Source organism: Symphalangus syndactylus, chromosome 22 (genome assembly GCF_028878055.3).
Source record: "Symphalangus syndactylus isolate Jambi chromosome 22, NHGRI_mSymSyn1-v2.1_pri, whole genome shotgun sequence".
NCBI lineage: Eukaryota > Metazoa > Chordata > Mammalia > Primates > Hylobatidae > Symphalangus > Symphalangus syndactylus.
In genome coordinates this window covers 73,324,659-73,346,874 of record NC_072444.2, presented here as the reverse complement: position 1 = coordinate 73,346,874, position 22,216 = coordinate 73,324,659, and the positions used below count along the sequence as shown (strand labels likewise).

General features: G+C 39.9%; 1 protein-coding gene across 2 annotated transcripts in view; it reads right to left on the bottom strand.

Moving 5' to 3' along the window:
- The window catches only part of EPC2 (enhancer of polycomb homolog 2), a 145,816-nt gene extending 125,584 nt beyond the window's left edge, over positions 1–20,232 (bottom strand). The window contains exon 1 of one of the 2 annotated variants that reach the window (XM_055260762.2): positions 19,786–20,232. In XM_055260762.2, coding sequence (XP_055116737.1) covers positions 19,786–19,938 — 153 coding nt within the window. In that variant the 5' untranslated portion in view covers positions 19,939–20,232. The remainder of the gene's footprint in view (positions 1–19,785) is intronic. The other variant, XM_063631053.1, reaches the window with a different exon arrangement.
- Positions 20,233–22,216: the final 1,984 nt, after the last annotated feature.

The window sequence follows — 22,216 nt, the reverse complement described above, 5'->3', positions numbered from 1 at the left end:
ATAGCTGCAGACCAAACTCAAGTAGCAAAGTTATAAACTACATAAATGTCTCAAAGTATCTTTATGGTAGAACCACTCTGGAAAACAGTTTGATCCTTTTTAAAGTTAAACCTTTTAAATGTAACTACTATACGATGAAGGCATTTCACCTTCATCATATAGGTATTTATTTACCCCAAACAAAGGAAAACATATTGAAGCCAAAAGTCACTCTAAAGATAAACAAACTGTGATACAGCCATAAACTGAAATACTATTCAGCAACAAAATGGAGTGAACTATTTATACAAGCTGCAATATGTATTAATCTAAAACAAAAGTATGCTGAGTGAAAGAAGCTAGAGCAAAGAAAAGAGTATATGCTGTGATTCCATTTATATAAAATTCTAGAGAACGCAAACCACTAATCTACAGTAACAGCAGATGAGAGTTTGCCTGAAGACCAGGAGGTGGAGGGATTGGGGGATGAGATCTGTCGATTATCTTAACTATGAAAACACGTGTAACACAAACGTCAACACAACAAATTGCACATTTGAAATATGTGCAGTCTGTATGTCAATTATACCTCAATAAATGTTTGCGTTTATTTATTTGAGACACTGATTCACTCTGTCGCCCTGGCTGTACAGTGGTGCGATCACGACTCACTGCAGCCTTGACCTCCAAGGCTCAAGTGATCCTTGCACCTCAGCCTCCTGAGTAGCTGGGACTATAGCACACAGCACCCTGCCTGGCTAATTTTTCTATTTTTAGTGAAGACAGGGTTTAGCCATGTTGCCCAGGCTGGTCTCAAACTCCTGGACTCGAGCAATCCACCCACCTCGGCCTCCCAAACTGCTGGGATTACAGGTGTGAGCCACTGTGCCCAGCCTAATAAATTATTTTTAACAATATCTACCAAACACAAAATTTTGGCTAAAAAATGTCACTATATATAAAATATTAAGCTCTAATTCTTTGAAAATTCCATGTAATACACAACAGTATGCCTATACTAACAGTAAGAGCCTCCTCTTTTGGGGAACTGGGTAGTAGGTGACTCAGAGTCCTTTAAGATCTTTCTTAGTTCCAAGTAACCACTGAAAACATGTACTATAGAGCGTGGGTCTCCAACTCCTGGACCATAGACCACACAGGAGGTGGTAAGCAGAGGGCAAGCAAGCATCGCCCTGAGCTTCATCTCCTGTCAGAACAGTGGCAGCATTAGATTCTCATAGGAGTGTGAACCCTATTGTGAACTGCACATGCAAGGGGTCTAGGTTGTGCATTCCTTATGAAAATCTAATGCCTGATTATCTGAGATGGAACAGTTTCATACCACAACCATCATCTCCCACCCTCACCCATGGAAAAATTATCTTCCACAAAACTGGTCCCTGGTGCCAAAAAGGTTGGGGACTACTGCTATAGAGTGAATAAGAAAGCCAGTGATGATCCAGGCTTCGGTGGTAAGATAGATTCTTAGCAAAAAAAAAAAAAAAAAAAAACTTAACCTATACAGTAAAACCGGAATTTTGCTAGCTACAGCTATAAATTTTGCATTAAATAATACAAAAACTTGGCCAGGCGCGGTGGCTCATGCCTGTAATCCCAGCACTTTGGGAGGCCGCGGCAGGTGGGTCACAAGGTCAGGAGATTGAGACCATCCTGGCTAACATGGTGAAACCCTGTCTCTACTAAAAATACAAAAAATTAGTCAGGTGTGGTGGGAGGCACCTGTAGTCCCAGCTACTCGGGAGGCTGGGGCAGGAGAATGGCGTGAACCTGGGAGGCAGAGCTTGCAGTGAGCCGAGATAGCGCCACTGCTTTCCAGCCTGGGTGAGAGACTCTGTCTCAAAAAACAATAATAATAATAATAATAGTAGTAATAATAATACAAAAACACAGTAGATACCTTTTGAGGCATCTGTCCCATGTATCAACAGTCTACCATTCTCTCCCATTCTTTCCCACAAGAGTGTGCTGCCATCAGCCAAGCTGGTAAAATATCTCACCCTACTTGCAGCCACAGTTAACTATATTGAGCTAGATGTTTGACCTGAACTACACCAATCATATTCCATCTCCTAGAAATTTAAAAATGACACTAAATTACTATTCTCAGCCAAAGCTGGCTGCTTAAATAAAAAATAAAATTAGAAGCTTTGAGGTAGCCACTTTTGGCCAAGAACATGTGAAAGCTCTGTAAAGTCCTTTTGCAGGAAGGCAAATAATAAAACTAAAGATATTTCTTTTAATTTTATTATTATACTTTAAGTTTTAGGGTACATGTGCACAACGTGCAGGTTTGTTACATATGTATACATGTGCCATGTTGGTGTGCTGCACCCATTAACTGGTCATTTAGCATTAGGTATATCTCCTAATGCTATCCCTCCTCCCTCCCCCCACCCCACAACAGTCCCCAGTGTGTGATGTTCCCCTTCCTGTGTCCATGTGTTCTCATTGTTCAATTCCCACCTATGGGTAAGAACATGTGGTGTTTGGTTTTTTGCCCTTGCGATGGTTTGCTGAGAATGATGGTTTCCAGCTTCAACCATGTCCCTACAAAGGACATGAACTCATCATTTTTTATGGCTGCATACTATTCCATGGTGTATATGGGCCACATTTTCTTAATCCAGTCTATCGTTGTTGGACATTTGGGTTGATTCCGAGTCTTTGCTATTGTGAATAGTGCCGCAATAAACATAGCAGCATGATTTACAATCCTTTGGGTATATACCCAAGTAATGGGATGGCTGGGTCAAATGGTATTTCTAGTTCTAGATCCCTGAGGAACCGCCACACTGACTTCCACAATGGTTGAATTAGTTTACAGTCCCACCAACAGTGTAAAAGTGTTCCTATTTCTCCACATCCTCTCTAGCACCTGTTGTTTCCTGACTTTTTAATGATGGCCATTCTAACTGGTGTGAGATGGTATCTCACTGTGGTTTTGCAGGTGTTTTTTGATGAGCATTTTTGCATGTGTTTTTTGGCTGCATAAATGTCTTCTTTTGAGAAGTGTCTGTTCATATCCTTTGCCCACTTTTTGATGGGGTTGTTTTTTTCTTGTAAATTTGTTTGAGTTCATTGTAGATTCTGGATATTAGCCCAAAACTAAAGACATTTTTGAAAAGAGCAACAACTCATCACCAAATGGTGTTCATTCTAGGAAAGCTAGTATGGTTCAATATTATAATATTCATCACTAATTATAAATACACCTAAGGGGAAAATCATATGGTAATCTCCACAGATGCCAAAGAAGCATTTGAGAATATTCAACACTCATTCATGATAGATACACTACAGATTTTTTACATGTTATGTACTTTTATGTATTACATACATATGTATTATATGCTATTATAAATATGTATATTGTTTTCTACATCTATAAATCAATACAAAATTATCTACATCGTATTTAACAAAGAAACACTAGAGACACTCACAGTAAGTTCAGAAACAAAACAAAAATGCCCATTATCTCCACTACTATTTAACACAGAATTGGAAGTATTCGCGAACAGAACAGGGAAATGTAATTAGAAGCACACTATTTGGAAAAGCAGAGGTGAACTATCTCTATTAGGTGGTGATATGGTATGTAACTCAATTACATAAGAAAATCAGTGCAAAAGCTAGTACAAACAATTTAATAAAATTGCAGGATATAAAATTAACATATAGAAATCAACAGCTTTAACAAGTTATAAGGTATAATGAGAGAGAAGATTCCATTTACAATACCAAATAGATGAAATTCCTAGGAAAAAGCTCAACAAAAAATGCACAAAACCAACCCTCCAACAGGATACACAAGTAAATTTTGACAAATGAAGAGACAAACCACATTCCAAAACAGGAAGTCAACATCATAAAGGTGTCAATTCTCTATAAGCTAATTTATAAATGTATGGTGAATCCCAGTAAAACTGCCAACATTATTTTCGGGAGTTAGACAAAACAATGATAAAGTTCATATGAAAAAATAAGAACGATTGCCAGTAAACTCTGAAAAAGTAGAATAATGAGTTAAGGGGAAGTGACTAGCTCTACCAGATATAAAAATAAATGATAAAAGATAAGATAATAATTAATAATCTTACCTTTGAAAAGATAAAACAATTAATGATTTAAACAGTTTCTTGCACACAAAAAATTTTTTTGAAGGAAAATTTAAAGGAACAAAATTAAAAGTTAAAATATACACCAAATGACCTAAAAAAAAAATTCAAATATGATGGAGGTGGCATCTCATACCAGGGAGAAAAGATTATTTTTTTAAATGACGTTTAGACAACTGGACATCCACTTGAATGAATATACTGATCTACAACGCAGTGTATACTAGAACAAACTACAGAAGTTCTAAGGAAAAAATGAGGTAATTAACTTGAAGGGGGAAATCTACTTAACTTTAATTCAAAAACCAAAAGCATTTTTTATTAAGGAGTGAAAAAAAAAAACTGACTGATATATCAATTTCCCTCAATATGGAACTGAATAGATTATAGTCAACATATACACCAGACCACTACCTAGTTACAGTAATAACAAATAAGAATTGATGCTCAGCACACAAGAATTTCTTTAATGACCATATCTATATTTAAAATTCTCTTGTTTTGGAAAATGACTATTCCTTCCTCTCAAGCTCCCTTTAGACCAGTGACCCAATACAAGCTGCCATTCTCTTACACCACCCATGTCTCAGGCTACAAGGCTACAGTGAATAAAGCTAATCCAATAACTGAAGCGATGGCTCAAAATGAGCTAAAGAAATTCTTTCCCGAAAATTTTTCAATCTCAAGTAGATTTTAAAAAACAAACCTCTCTCTTTCTCTCTCTTACACACATATACCTATTCACATACAAATATATTACATAGAAAAAAAGTATGGAAAAATGTACATTCACCCAAAGGTCAACCATAGAGATATCTCAGAGAGGTGGAAATTTAAGGGATTTGTGTTTTCTTCTTCACACTTTTTCTGCATATCCTGAATTTTTTTACAAATGAACACACATGATATTGTTATAATGGAAGAGTAGGTATTTCCAAAAACAGAATAATATAATGTGAACAATCTGGGGTTTCGTTTTTCTAGTTTACAGAGAAATCAACTACCTCAAGATATGCTCAGGTGGCTGAGTACATTTCCAACGACCATCTGTACTGTTTTATCACCCTACTGAATCAGCACCTTCCTGTGCTGTGTTAATGTCCTAACAGTAAATAAAGGGCAACTTTTATTTACGCCACTGTTTCTAAACACAATTCCACTGCAATACAGGAAAATGGTATCTAGATTTTTTAAAATTTTTTTGTGTAGAGACTTGCTATGTTGCCTGGGCTAGTCTCAAACTCCTGGCCTCAAGTTATCTTCCTGTCAGCCTACCAAAGGGCTGGGATTACAAGCACGAGCCAGAGTGCCTAATCACAATATCTACATTTACTTTAGTGCTTAAAAGTAATAATATTCTTTATATTCGATACATTTCTATTCATCAGTAATATGTTTCCACAAACGATGAAGAATCAATAAGTAAAATTCTGCATTTCACATCAGTATAAATTCAGTCTAAAACTTTAAAATACCTCCTCAGATTTCTCAGAAAATTTAAACCTTTGTGATTCATATGCCCTGAAGATTAACTATTTTTTTTAAAAAAAGCAATCTGCATTATCAACTAAAATGCGATTCTTAACCACCTTAATGAGTCATCAGGGTCATTTACTGTAGGTCTGATGATTCTCTGGAAGGAAGTGGTAAACATCCATATGAAACTGTGGTAACAAAACAAAACAAACCCAGAAAGTTCACAGACTCCATTAAGTCTATCTACGCACCAAAGACCTCAGTTAAGAAACCCTGACATAAGATGAAGATTTAAATGAAACTCCTTAATCCACAAAGTATCCGAATTGTTTTTATTCTGCCGTAAATTTGCTGAAAATGCAGTCAGAAATCACAGTTCAGTAAACTCATAACTAGTTTTGTCTCTAGTCTTCTGCCGCTGCCACCACCCATGCGCTGCCTCCACGGTCCATCTAATGATCTATTACAAATACAAACTTGAGGTTGTACCCTGCAAAACCCAAGTTCCCCATCAAGACTAAGCTCTATATTTACTACACAAAAGGGGAAAAGATATACATATATATCTTTTAATAATAAAACTATAATAATCATACAAAATAAACTATATAACATACATATATAGTTTAATATCATTTATCACTTATCATTGCATAAGTAGTAATATATAACCCATATTGCTGAAGTAAAGCAGCGTTTTTCAAACTGTGAGTTGAACCACTAGTGAATCATGAAATCAATCTAGTAGCTCATGACCAAAATTATTTTTAACAAAATAGAACTGAAAAGGGAAAAATGCATATATATATATATATACATATATATATATACAGCTAATCTTCATTACTTGCAAATTCCCTATTTGCAAATTCGCCTACTTGCTAAATTTTATTTGTGACACTTTCTCAGTCACTTGCAGACACGCGCAGAACAGTGAAATATTTGAGTTGCCCACCTGACATATATTCCCAGCTGAGGTCAAACAAGGTGACACTCTGACGTCTTGTTTCAACTCTCATACTGTAAACAAGCATCCTTTTCATGTTCTACTTGTGCCATGTTTTTCACATTTTTATGCCTTTTGTGAGTAATTTCACTGTCTAAAGGGGCCCCCAAGTATGGTGCTGAAGTGCAGTCCCGTGTTCCTCAGCACAAGACTGTGATGTGCCTTATGGAGAAAATTCATGTGTTACATAAGCTTCCTTCAGACATGAGTTACAATGCTGCTGGCTATGAGTTCAATGTCAATGAATCAACAAGGTATTTTAAATATACAATTTAAAAACAGAAACATACATAAAACAAAGTTACAAACTGATCAGCAGATGAAACTGTTGTGACCAGGGTCTAGCGAGAACCTAACCCTATTATTTCTCTTGGAGCAATGGCTTAGGTATTAAACAATTCTGTGCTCATGGCAACAGAACAGTACTATCTCAAATAAATAAACTGTATTAGTATATGTGTAATATAGATATGTCTGTCAAAGTGCAATTTATTTGTTACACACACACACACATACACACACACAATGAGTGATAGCCAAAAAAACATTTGAAAGCCAATGATTAGATCACAAGGAAAGAAACCCTGAAAGGTGTGGTAAAATGGTAAGGCAGAAAGGCATGGATCATGGGCACACACGCCAATCCCTTTTTCCTACCTAGACAAATCAATTCTACTGAATCCAGAATCACCCCTAACTTGTGATTTGGTTGGTAGATCTAGGATAAAGCTTTTAAGTGTACTTTATAAAAGCATCCCAGATATTCTGGTGTGTGACCAAGATAAGAACCACAATACTACCTCTTAAACTGGTGGTTTTCAAAGTTGGGTCCCTGGACACGCAACACCAGGATCACCTGGGAACTTCTTAAAAATGCAAATTCCCAGGACCTATTCTAGACTTAATCAGACACTAAGAGGAATAAGACCCAGTGATCTGTGTCTTAACAGGCCCTCTAGGTGATTCTGAAGCATGCTAAAGCTTGAGAATCACTGACCTATATCTTTGGAAATTTTTGTGGGAGGTATTTTGAAAGCCTTGATGAATTCTGCAAGGTGGCTAGGCTATTTCAAATAAACTCCTACTGACCAAACACCTATAATGTATAAACAATCTTCTTCCAAGTACTTGGCTTTACAGAACGTGACCCATCACTCTAAGCCAAAATTAAGTAAAACCTACGCATTACTTGATTAATAATCAAGCAGCACTGTTTCTTTAGTCCATCCTCCGTAACAGTTTCTGTTCTTCCAAACTCGTTCAACAGGCACTGTTTATAATACAATTTTGCCTGTCCTAAAAGGTGACTCTACACTAGATCCCCAAACTGTTCCAACTCTCTTAACAACTCTACTGGGTGTCACACACTTCCCTATATGAGCGTAACAACAGGCATCTAAAAAAAACTCATGGCATTCTGGCATACAGGAATCATTTCAAGACTAATCTGTAAAAACTAATTCAATAGTATATTATAGTCAATTAGCTATTACATGAATTGATATTTAAACTCTGGTTCAAATCATGTCCCTCATGAAATAAATTTCCACAGTATCATTTTCATTTTCCACATTAACACCTTAAAATGTGTTCATCTGTGTAAAACTCTTTTCTCTCCTACTAAGCTATAAGCTGCTTGTGAATGGGTACCACATCTTACTCCTTTCTGTGTCTAAAGCACATAGCAGGTGCTGTACATTCAGTCATCAAATATTTACTGAGCAAATACCAATATGCCATCTATACCAAATGATGGAGTATACAAAGGTAACAAAGACAAGGTCCCTGTGCTTATGAGGCTAAGTTACTGAATGAATAAACATCACAACTACAGTGACAGTATGAGACAGTGCAGTCCATATGAAATATCTGGCTTGCCAACATGATACCTGAATAGGATGGCTTTCTTCAAAAGGGTATCTTATTGTTGCTCTTCTGACTCAAGTTACTACTTGAGGCCATAAATAAATATTACAGTAAAAACACTGACAAGTCACTTAATAATTCATCTGACTTTTTTTGTATAAAAATAGGAATACAAGCAAAAGTCCTATACACAATGCAAGGCTTTGCTGACAACGAAACTGCCACTTAGGAATGACGGGTTAAGGTTTGCTATCCAAACTACAAACAATCAACAGAAAGCTACATTCTGCTAATTCTCAATTCCTCAGAGATGTTAAAGGGAAGGAATTTAAAATCAAAATTGCCTGACTTTGTAACTCTAGATTAAAAAGCTAACTTTAAGATCACATATTACTCACTTACAAAATGAGTACAAAAGAATTACTTGGTTACTTAACCGAGTAAAAAAGCCTTTGTCTAGAAATTTTCTAGAATAACCACACACACACACACACACACACACACACACACACACACACACACAGCTAACAGCTGCTGCCTCTGTAGCGTGTCTGTGAACCTGAGGAAGGAAAGACACTTTTTATGTATATGCTTTTGTGCTGTTAAATTTTTATATTTAAATCATGTGGATCTACTATTTTTCAATTTTAAAAAGCTAGTAGTAAATGTGCTAAATGTGAAAATAAGACAATTCGGTCTACAGTACCATCTCCTGTATAGTAATGGGAATAAAATCTGCAACCTGTATGCTTTTGAGACAAGGACGACACAGGAATGAGATTGCCATTTGGGCTATGGAAATTCTCCTGAAGATTTCTGAACCTCAGGTCGTAGGTTCCCAAAACATCCATAGAAAGAATTAAGGGGTCCATGAACTTGGATGAGAAAACATAAACTTGTAACAAATTTAACATTTCCTTCAATTCCTAACTAATGTAGACAACAGACCACAGCAGTACTAGCAATACCAACAGAAATCCTAGATCTTTTCATGTCAAATTATGTCAAAATACTGTTTATATTTATCACTATTTTGAATTTACAATAACTAGATCCAACTGTAGATTCTGCACTTAATGTCTTAATAAAGTACATTTATTAAAAATTGTTTATTTTGATAACTTTATTTCAATATAATTGATTTATCTGACCTTATTTTATGCAATTATGGCATCATTCTGAGGAGTTTCACCAGACTGCCGAAAGAGTCCACGTCACCAAAAAAAGGTTAAGAAGCCCTGGATCGTAATTCTCAAATCAGATGCCAATACCCTTCACTTGGAAATTGAAAGAGGAAGCATTTTGGGGTTATTCCAACTAGAAAGTTCCAGAAATTAATGGGCAGAAGATAGATGTAATAAACTTGTTTCGCCTGTGACCGTCCCATACAACCAACTACAAATTGAATGCTACTAGTGCCCCAGTTGAGAAACACCTCGAGAATCAAATAAATGGCATGACTACCCTCATCAATACCATACTTTTGAAAGTTTCCAAACAAAAGTGTTCATCCAAGAATTCAATGGTATACTGGAATGTCTCTCTTCATTCACTTCTCTAGTATACAATACCCACTGCATAGATTTTCATCACTAAAACTTATCTTCCCCATAACTAACTAATCATCTAACCTAAAAAAAATCATTCTGAAGAACAAAAACAATATTTATTAATTATTCAGGGCCCAATTATTACTCTACGGATTAACTGAAGATTTAGTTATCTTAGCAAAAAATTTTCAAGGTCTTTAGTTTTTAAAATCAATTTGGTTGTCAACTGCTATGCCAGAAAACAGAGAAGGAAGGAGGAAAACACACATATTAACTTGTAAAGTTTGAAAGCGCTCTTTTTTTGTTTGTTTGTTTTCAAGAGACAGGGCCTCAGTCTCACTCTGTCATCCAGGCTGGAGTGCAGTGGCACTATCACAGTTCACTGCAGCCTTGAATTCCCGGGCTCAAGGAATCCTCCAGTTTCAGCCTCCTAAGTAGCTGAGACTACAGGTACCTGCCACTCCACCCAGCTGATTTTTTTTATTTTTTGTAGACACGAAGTCATACTATGTTGCCCAAGCTGGTCTCAAACTCCTGGACTCAAGCTGTAAAAATGTTTAACTCGCATGAGAAAAAATGTGAAACTCTATCACAGAATAATGTATGGGAATACTCTGCGTTTTACTCTTCCATCAACCTTCATATTTGTTATCCTGTATAAGTGAAAATTGTTACCAAAAATATGAGCGTTGCCTATAAGACACAGACTTAAGTTTTTACAAAAAAGTGTAATCTTGGCCGGGCATGGTGGCTCACACCTGTAATCCCAGCACTTTGGGAAGCAGAGGCGGGCAGATCACGAGGTCAAGAGATCGAGACCATTCTGGCCAAGATGGTGAAACCCCATCTCTACTAAAAATACAAAGATTAGCTAGGCATGGTGGCACGTGCCTATAGTCCCAGCTACTCGGGAAGCTGAGGCAGGAGAATCACTTGAACCAGGGAGGCGGAGGTTACAGTGAGCCAAGATCGTGCCATTGCACTCCAGCCTGGGCGACAAAGCAAGACCCTGTCTCAAAAAAAAATAATAATAATCTAGTAATCTTTAAAACTAACTTTTCAGATACTTATTAAACAGATGAGGAAATGGGGCTCAGTGAGGTTAAGTAATTTACCTCGCCCATAAGGAAAGTGGCAGAGGCCAGGATTGGAACCTAAATCACAATTTCAAAGTTCCAACAACTTCACCAAATTAGCAGCAAAACTGAATGCTGCTTGTTGACTCCCCAACCAAGAGTCTCACGTCCTTAGCCCATTTAAAAAAAAAAAAAAAAAAAAGCAAGCAAGCAGGGAAGCAAAGATAGGAGTTAGAGAGGTAGCAGATAGGCTGACTCTCCAGTCTGCATTCCTCTGACTTTATAGCAACAGCTGCTTACAGTAAAACAAAAAATCTAAAAGCAGACAGATACAATGAAACAGTGCTGAGGAGAAACTGTGACTGGCATCTTCCTCCAGTGTTAACCCTGTAAGAAGCGGTTCTGCATCATAGAATATGTAAATTTAAAGCTCTGTCCCACTTAAATAGTATAGACAAGGCAAATAATCGATGATCAACTTTAAGTTAAAATCAAATAATCATGATGGACCTTCTGCCATCTACACTGGTCTCCTTCATGGCTTATTCCTATCAGCCTCTCCTCCTCATGCTGTCTCTATGTACCCATTACTGTTTTTCTACTTCAACTCTACTTAAAACTAAACGAAGATGCAGAGCTGCATTGTTTACCGATACAACGAAACTCAATCCAAGTGACCAGCATCACGCTAAGTGCCTGTATTACAAACTTTTTATCACTTAAGACAGAAAGTGACAGAAGTACCTGGAATGCTATCCTGCCTGTCTTGGGTACTGAATAAAACAGACATGATACCTTCCTCAAGACATTTAGTCTTGTTGGGGAAGTAAGTGTCTACTCTTTCCCGTGCACATGCTCTTTCTCATACATACATAAAATTCACACACACACTCTTACATACACACTCAAGTGAGAAAAATGATACTAGAAAATTAAAATAAACTCAAGTGGTAAGGACTAAAAGTACTACTGAACTTCAGAATACTTACAGCAATGAGTAAGCCTAGTAAAGATAGTGAAGAAATTTCATGAAAGCAAGATGATCATAACCAAAACATACACAGAATGGATTGCTCTGCTGGGCTCCAGGAAAAATTAGTATTAGATAGTGGATGAATATAATTGATCCTCGTAAAACAACGACAAGCCAAATTGACAGCATCTCAGCAGTATTAAAGAGTTAAACCTTAAGCATTAATTTCTTCCCAATATTTAATGTCACATTTGTTTGTTCTTTTCATCTAATTATAATCCTGGACAATATGCCAGTAGATAGACATGTGGTTTCAGAGGTTCAAGTAATTTTTAGAGTCAAAAGTACTTTAAAGGTCACTCAGTCCAATTCTGTTTCACAAGTGAGAAAACTAAGGGCCAGGAAGGTTAAATAATTTCTACGAGGTCAAACAAAACTCATCCCTTAACGACTTTGAAAATTAGTAAGTGTGAAGAGTTCGCTTTTTTTAAAAAAGACACTGGAGACTTCTTTTACACTCTTTGATTCAAATTTCATTTAAAACATAATACATACAAATTATTCTAAGCTCATTAAAACATCTTACAAATTTATGGTCTGTAAAAACACACTAAGTATACAAATTGACCTTGGGACAAACCATGGATTAAAATGATGCCTAACTTTTGATCACGCTGTATTACCATCGGTAGCAGACCTCTCAGGGCAGCTCCCCAGCTGAGAGGGTAACACTTCTCAACATAGGTGTACTAACTTCCCCTGCTCTTTGAATGGCGGACTCAGAGGTAGACACCTGATGCAAGCCAGACCAATAACGCTCTCTATCTCAAGAATCTGGAATTTTGAACTTTTAATGGGAAAATAAATGGTAGAACAGTAAAGCTATAATGGACCTTAGATATCTTCTAGTTCTCAACCCATTCATTTTACAGATGAAGCAGTACAATGGTGAGGCAAGAGCCCCAGCGTCAATCAGCCTGAGTTCAAATCCTGGCTCTAGCATGTTCTTTTTTAGATGGATGATCTTAGGTGAGTTACTTAATTTCTAAAGTTTCAGTTTCTTCCTCTGAAAAAGAAGTAGTAACACCTATATATCCTACTCTTAAAATCAACTCTAAATCATCTATTAAGTTTAACAAAGTACCTGGCACATGCTCAACACACTCAACAACACACACTCAAATGTTAGCTGCGATGGTAGTGATGAACAACCTGAGGCTCAGAAAAGCTAAGCAACTTCCCAAATTATATGGCCATTTAACCCATTTAGGCATAAATGGGTTAATCCATGACAACCAGAACTAGAAACAAAAACTCCAGAATCATACTTCAGTGGTCTTTCATCTACACCACCCTACAAACTCCTAGGCCTAACATTCAAAACTATCTATAATTTAGTCTAATTCTACCTTTTTTCCAACCTAATCTCCACCCCTATTTTTACTACTTCATTCACCAAAGATTTACTGAGTGCTTCTATGTTTTAAACAGTTTCTAGTGCTGAAGATACAACAGGGATAAAATGAAGGGGAAGACAGAAGTAAAAGATGTCTGCATGTCCGAACGAGAACAGGGGAATGATATGGTCAGCAACATCAGAGTGCTATCTTCCTAAAGTTTCTACTAGCAGGAAGAACAGGAAATGATTGACAGAAAACATCTAACATGGAAGAACCATCCTTTGGTCTACTCAGCATCCTCAGAACTTCCTTTAGATATTCTTATGCTCTAATATTTGCTTCAACATACACCATACAACCAAATCTGAAAGCCCAAATTGTTACGCCTCTCTCCAAGAAGCCTCCTCTATGACATGCAATGAATCACCTCATGCCTCTCAACTACACTAACATTTAACTTTCTCTAATGCTCTTTTGATGTCTGTCAGGTTGTCTTAATCCTGCAGTTTTTGCTAACTTTCCAGATACATGTTTTTGGACTTAATAGTTCATTTAAGTTCCATGAAATCAAAGTCTGCATCTTCTTTTATTCCTAACATTTCAGTACACAGCCTTACACATACTTTTCCTATACAGAACACTTTAGTTTCCCAATATCTTATTTAGATAACAACTGGCATTTAGATAACAGCTGGCATGTTATTTGCTTTTGTTAAAAGAAGAAATGCTTCATGTTTTTACAGGATCAATTTACAAAACTGCATTTTATACCCTCTCCATTATGAAACATGAAATACATTAGTGCCAATAATAATTCTGAAAAGGTATCAATACGGATTATATTCCTACCGTATCAATTCAAAATATCACTTAAAATATTAACATAATGGCAAAAATTAGACAACGTGTGAAAGGAGATATGGCAATTCAAATTAGTCATGGATCTTCTTTAAAAATAAGGTGAATCACATGATTCATGTAGACTGGTACATTCTGGTATGAAAATCTATCTCACACAGGTCTACACACACCTATGAGAGTTACTTAAAACAAGATAAAGATTTATATTACAACCATATCCGCGTGTGAAAAGATTCTATATTTAAAGAGGTCTCTGACTCAAGAGGAAAAGAGGATATAATATTTAGATATACACAGTACCAAAGTAAGTAACCAAAAAGAATTCCTGGAAGAAGAATTTATCAAATGCTGCTAATAAATTTTATATATAGATAGATATTGGGGGAGGGGGAGAAAAGACACAAATATAGCTCTTGGAACAGAAAAAGAAATAGAAGCCCATTCAACACTCAACAAACATTTTTCAAGCATGTATTATGTGCCAGGCACTTGGAATATATTAATGAGCAAAATAAGCAAAGATCTTTGCCCTTAGAGACATTATATTCCAGCAGGAGAAAAATCTAAACAATAAAATGGGACAGTTTCCCACAAATTTCTTATATGCTTAAGATAACATAAACAGTGGGATAAATATAACGGTGCCAATACAGGGGAAAGCAAAGTTAACTGCTAAGAAAAAAGAAAATCTGAAAATCCAAGAGCAAAAGTTAGACCAAATTAAGTAACGAAAAAACTATACTTCTTAATAATTTAACAGTCTAACCAAATTGGCAACTTTTAAGGTTTCCAAAATTATAAAAAGTAAAATATTATTTACAAAAGCTATAATGAACTTAATCACAGTTCAGTTGATAACTCTGGGTTCTGTAAGAACCCTGAAAATGCAGCATGGTGACTATGAGTATATGCTTTTGTGACACCAATGTCACAAGGGTCTCAATTTCAGCCCTGCACTAGCAGCAAGACCTTTCAGTTTTTCCTCTATAAAACAGAAATGGTAATACCTCATAGGGCTGTTACCAGAATTAAATGATAATCAAAAACTGGAAACAACTAAAAAAATCAGAGAGATGCATAAAGATAGCATACCAAATTCGTTGGAATACTACTCAGCAATATAAACGAACAGACTCATACAACAAGGATGAATCTTAAATGCATCGTGCGGAACAAAGGAAGCTAGACACAAAAAAGTATGTATGATTCCATTTATATGAAATTCTAGAAAAGGCAACCTAATCTACAGTAAAGCAAAACAAATCAACAATTGCTTGGAACTAGGAGTGGAAAGGGACTGGTTGCAAAGGAGCACAAGGGAACTTTTCCAATGTTGGAAATGTTCTATATCTTGTTTTCATGCATGTATGCATTTGTCAAAATTCATCAAACTCCACACTGTAAATAGGTACTTTTTTGTATGTAAATTATACCTCAAAAAAAGTTTATTTAAAAAAAGGATTAAATGAAATAACATACATAAAGCCCTTAACACAGTATCTCGGATATATGAATTATTCAGGAAATGGCAAGTATTAGTAAACACATCAACTACCTCTATACAACACTCATGGGGAGGTGGCAGAACCGCTGGCTGCCTGATTTTTCTGGTCTAAATTCTAAATAAACATACGTGTACAGTACTTGACCTAGACCAAGTGCCGTGAGGAGCATTATGAAGACCAAGTTAAAGGAGGATGCCAACTGGCAGCTCTTAGCAGAGGACAATGATAATAAGGATAGGGAAGAAAAGAAGTAAAAGATGTTTGCATGTCCAAAAGAAGAGGCTATACAGGATGACATGATTATCAGTGATACAACGCTATCAATGCCCAAGAACACCTAAATCACCTCATCCAGGCATTGTCAGAATGTAACTCAGTCAGAACGTAACTCAAAATTGAATAATGACTTTGTTTATATAAACGAAGTCTAATGATAGTCCAATAGCTACACAGAGGAGACGGGCCTTAATTTTAAGGGTGGGTGGGGATACAGGGGGAATGGGAAAAAGCCATCCATGAAGGCTTCAAAAGATTTTGCCAACCAAGCAGGACAGCACAGTTCAGAGACAGCCAGCAACAACTGTGAATCCGTAAGCCAAGGTTGGTTTGTCTGTTACAAGCCTACTGATTTAAAAGAAAAAATCTTATAAAAATAAGGAGTTAAGGAAATCTAGATATTGAAAGTTACTTAAAATACAATTCAAGTGAAACACAAAACATTTGTGAAATGTATGACATTTTACTGCTGCTTAGAAATATTTATCAAGGCAGAACCATTTTTATAAATACATAATTCTGTTTAATAACAGAAGTCCTGTAAATAAGACCAGAGAAATGAATTTGCTGTCACTCATGAAAACACAAGTCTTCTGACATATATATTTAAAAAAGAAACAAAAAGAAAAACTAATACTCCAATTGGACACTCTGGGAAGCAAAAGACTTCAGACTATAAATCTTAACTGTTAAGGTTTGCTTAATTTTTTAAGAACCTCCACTTTTAGCATTTTTTAAAGAGGCAGAAAGGACAGGACAAAGAATCAGAGGTTCTGCGTTTCAACTCTAGTTTTATCAGAATTTGGATTTCTTCTTCTTTAAAATTGGGCAATTGAAGTAGGCTACTGAAAAGTATCTAAGTTTAGCATTCACGCTCTAGTTTGAAAATAATTTTTTCTAAAAGAGTTAATAAAAAATTGCAAGGCGCGGCAGGGCACGGTGGCTCACGCCTGTAATCCCAGCACTTCGGAAGGCCGAGGCAGGTGGATCACGACGTCAAGAGATCGAAATCATTTTGGCCAAGATGGTGAAACCCCGTCTCTACTAAAAATACAAAAATTAGCTGGGCATGGTGGCACGTGCCTGTAGTCCCAACTACTTGAGAGACTGAGGCAGGAGAATCGCTTGAACCCGGGAGGGGAAGGTTGCAGTGAGCCGAGATCGCGCCACTGCACTCCAGCCTGGCGACAGAGCTAGACTAGGTATCAAAAAAAAAAAATCTGCAAGGCGCAGCCGGGCGCAGTGGCTCACACCTGTAATCCCAGAAATTTGGGAGGCCGAGGCGGGTGATCACCTGAGGTCAGGAGTTTGAGACCAGCCTGGCCAATATGGTGAAACCCTGACTCTACTAAAAATACAAAAATTAGCTGGGCGACGTAGTGGGCGCCTATAATCTCAGCTACTCGGGAGGCTGAGGCAGGAGAATCACTTGAACCCGGTAGGCGGAGGTTGCAGTGAGCCGAGATCGCGCCATTGCAATCAAGCCTGGGCGACAAGAGCGAAACTCCATCTCAAAAAACAAATAAACAAAAAATTGCAACAGGAGTTAAGCACTTTTATTTTTAATGAAGCGTGAAAAAATTACTCTGTAAGTTATCTTACTAAATTAAGATAAAATACCAAAACATATGTGGCATACTAAGGACCACGTATGTTGGTGATTGCAAAAAGTAACATATCTTCCAGGAGTTAACTGTTCACTCTAGAACAGATTTCCTTTTTTTCGGGGATGGGGGGGACGGAGTCTCGCTCCGTCCCCCAGGGTGGAGTGCAGTGGCACGATCTGCTCACTGCAACCTCTGCCTCCCGGGTTCAAGCAATTCTTCTGCCTCAGCCTCCCGAGTAGCTGGGATTACAGACGCGCACCACCAGGCCCGGCTAATTTTTGTATTTTTAGTGGAGACGGAGTTTCACCATATTGGCCAGTCTGGTCTCGAACCCCTGATCTTGTGATCCGCCCACCTCGGCCTTCCAAAGTGCTGGGATTACAGGCGTGAGCCACCGCGCCCGGCCTACAACAGATTTGACTCAAGTTCTAAAATAACAGGATCCAAGTAATTACACACAATACTGGTACTTTTAAGGCCATCTTTCTTTTGGATCAAGACCCACAAAATAGCAAACATATCCAAAGTTGTGCTTATTAGGGTTCAGTATAATTAACTTGCATATAACATAATTTTATTTTAATTTTCCTTCTCATGGAAAACTGAGTCGTAAGAAACAAATTAAAAAAAAAAAAGAGTTCTCACATACAAAAAAAAAGTTCTCACAGCTCTAAACCTTAAGGATAAATACTGGGTTTTGATTACATACGTATTTATATATATATGCACACACAAATATATATGTATATGTATATATATGTATTACATATTTGTGTGTCTACACATACAGTTAAGTTCATCCCGATGCTACGGCCATATGCATTTTCTACTGAAAATGTAAGACTTTTAAGTAATTACACATCAAAGAGAAATGTGATTAAATCAGAGCAAAGTAGTAATAACAGGGTAACATAATGAGGTCAGAACTCGACCAGCCAATCAAAGGCATAAAAGCATTTCCTGCAATATTAATAGTCAAAAGAGAAAACCAATCGCGGAAACCTCGAGCTTCCTTTTGACAGTCACTGAAGCAAGAGAACCAATCCACACACACCCGAGGTTGACAATAAGGCGGGACTGTAGGTTCATTGAAGAAATTCTTGAGGGTGCAGTTACTATGAACTTCGCACGCAAGTAACACCACTCGAGTCATAAACACTCTGTCAAGCCAGATGAAATCCAACCGTCTGCAAAATTTAACCCATCGGAGGAAAAGCAGCAGTTTTCCCAAAAGGTGCTGTATTATCAAAATTACAACTGCCAATTTAAATGCACTAGGTCCTCTACTTCTAAGGACCACCTCGCAATGACAATTCTCGAGGACAACGCTACGCCGGCGGCTCGCTTCGGGGCATCTCCGGCTCCTCTCTAACGTTGCGCACGGAGCACGGCCGTCCGGGCGGAGCAGGCAGAGCCCGTCCGCCCCGCGCCCGGCTCGGGTCGGCTGAACCGGCCGGCGGGCGGCCCTCGGACGCTACGACCCGCTCCATAGTCGTGGCCCCCGCCCTCCCCCGCCCTCCCCCGCCGCAGTACTGCACCGCCTCATCCCGCTGCACCTTCGCGGGCGGGGGAGCCAGGATGATTACACTGCTAAGAGGAAGATGTTTGTTTTGAAAGCACCCTTCCACAGTCATTTCAAAGAGAACTCAATATTAAACCAAATTTAAAAGTGGAAAAAATAATAATCTTGCCTAGCCAAATAATACCCCGCCATTAATTAGCCCCGCGCCTGAGGGAGGGAGGTGGGAAGGTAAACAGAGACCGTACGCCAAATGCGGCCAGCGCATCCCCTGCGCCATTCCCGGCCACCGCTTACGGCAAGGCCCCCTTACGGCAGCGTAAGCAGCGCTGCGAGCTAATCACAACACTGGGACGCAACAACATGGCGGCCGCGGGCGGGCGCTACGCCGGCCGAGAGGGTTTACGCTACTCCGCCGGCGTAGAGTCCCGTGCGTTAGAACGGCAGCGGCGCCCTCCAGCGAGCGTAAAGCGCTCTGTGAATGGCGAGGCCCGACTGACAAAGGGGAGGGGGGAGGAGGGAAGGGGGGGTAATAAACACTCGAGTCCCTACCGATTCCTCCTCCTTCTCCATCCCGGTGGGCATCTGGGGCACGGCCCGGTTGATGGAGACGCAGTCGTTGAGATCAGGCATGTCCTTGCCGCGGTAGATAGGCAGCGGCTTGGCGGCGTCCAGCGCCCGCGCTCGGAAGGAGAGTTTACTCATTGTCTCCCCGCCTTACAGGAACAGCCCGGGCGGCGGCGGCGGGGCGGGCGGGGAGGGGGGGAGGACTCCCGCCGCCTCCTCCACCTCCTTCCTCAGTGCAGCGCGGCCGGCCCGCTCCTCCTCCTCCTCACTGCCCCCGGCCACAGCATGGGCGCCCACCCCGCCCGAAAACAGCCCCCCGCCGCCCGCGGCCGCTTCCACACACTAGATCCGCCGCTCGCCCGCCCGATCCGCTCCCTGCGCCATGGCCAACATGGCGGACATTACCACAGCGGCGGCGAGCGATCCCGGCAGCCCGCGCGAGAGCGCGCCCCCGTTGCGGGAACGCGCTTCGCCCTCTCCCTCCCTCCCTCCTTCCTCTCCCTTCCCCTCCCTCGCCTGCCCACCCACTCTCTCTGCGGCGCTGCCGGCCCGCGGGAGCGTGCTGGGTCTCGGTCGGGGAGAGGGGGCGGGGGCGGCGTCCCTCCGCTCGCTGGCCGGTGCTTTCGCTGTGTGGCAGGTGCCAGGTGCGCAAGTTCGTCCGCGCCCGGGAGCGTGCCCTTCTCCCTCCGCCGCCCGGTCACCCCGCTCGCTGGGTGTCCCGGAGGAAGGCGCCGGGCAAAGACGGCCGCGCCGAGCAGCGCGTGTGTGCAGAAGTCCGGGAGCGGGAAGGGAAGACGTCGACCCGGACCCCACCAGCCATCACCCAATCCTGTACTCGGACAGCGCTTATCCCCAAGGCGCCCCGAGCGCAGGCGAATTCGCATCCTCCGAGGCGCACATCCCCGAGAGGTGCGAGAGGTCTCTCCCATCAGTCCCATCAGTCCGTTCGGAGGACTGGACCGCGCTGCTGGTGCCGGCCCTCTTCCACTCCCTCCCCTCCGTACCTGTCCGAAAGAGCTCTCCAAGGTGCGGCAGCGCGTTCGTCCTTGCCTTCGCGGGGAGGATGCTCAGGGCAGCAGTGAGGGTTCATGGTTTGAGGCTGCCAGATGCAACAAGTGATCTTAGGTTCCGTGTCACCCAAACTTCGGTACAGCTGTTTGGTGGATGGTAGGTATTTTTATGAGTTCAAAAACAGTAGCTTTCCTAAAAGTTCAGCTTCTAAAAACTTAACCAAGACAGCACACATTTGCCAAGTAGCAGATGTGTGTCAAATGTGGGGTGCTGTGGAAGACTCGAAGAAATCTGAGAAAAGGTTCCTGCCTCAGAGAGCTTTCACCTAATGGGATGCCAGGATGGCTGGAAAGATGAGTAACAGAGACGTAAATAGTTGAAGAAAATGACAGCTGGAAAGATAAATGACAACCGAAAAAAAAAAAGTGTAAATATTTTAAGAAAACAATACAAGAGATGACACAGGCAGTAAGTAGCACATGATTAATTACCAAACGAGATCTAGGCAATAATTGTAAGAGTTCAGAGAAGGGAGGCATGACTGCAGCCTAAACTGGTTAGAGAAAGTTCTCAAGAGGAGGGAAAATCAAGGTGACTCAAATAAGTACTAGCTATTGTTGACATCCACCTGGTTTAGCCAAGAGGCTCTTGGTTAGTCTTTAAGCATTACACATTTCTCACAAAACCGTACAAAGAGAGTTTTTAAACACATTTTACCATTTTCTAATAATCGATCAATACTCTGCCTAACTCAGAGAAAGGCAGATGATTTCCTAAAGACCAACAGTGAAAAAATGGATTCCTACTGTTATTTCTATGTGACAATAAAACTGTATCTCTTCCTCTATTACGTCCTTCTTCCCCTCCTCCACTTCCTCCCCTCCCCCTTTTTCCTCCTCTTCCTCTTCCCCTTTTCTCTCTACAGTCTCCTCGTTTGAAGGCAGAATGGTGGATATAGTCTTCATGGTAGTGTCCAAATAGTCTAACCAGTCTGTCCCAGCAAAACTCCGAGTATTGTTGAGTGGGGCTTGAGTGTTTTTCATCCACTTTGTTGTTGGAAACAACGGAGATGCTGTGACTCATTTCTTGTAAGCCGTACCTTCCTCAAGCTTATGGGCATGTCCTGCTCTCTAAGTGCTGCCTCTAGAACAGTTCCAATCCTCTGGAAGCAAGAACAAGAAGTTCTTGGGAGGGGGTCAGCCCTGGGTTCAAGCCTGAAAGGGAAGAAAAAAGCAATAGTTGAAGAAATGAGTCATCCAGAGCTTTCATCTGGATGCCCAGCCCTCCTCAGGTTCAGGAAGGATAGCTTTCTTCTAGTCCCTATGTTTAGTTTTACTGTTTCTCTCAGAAAAGGAAATATCGAGTATGTGTAATATGCCATCCATTGTAGTAACATGTTATATAT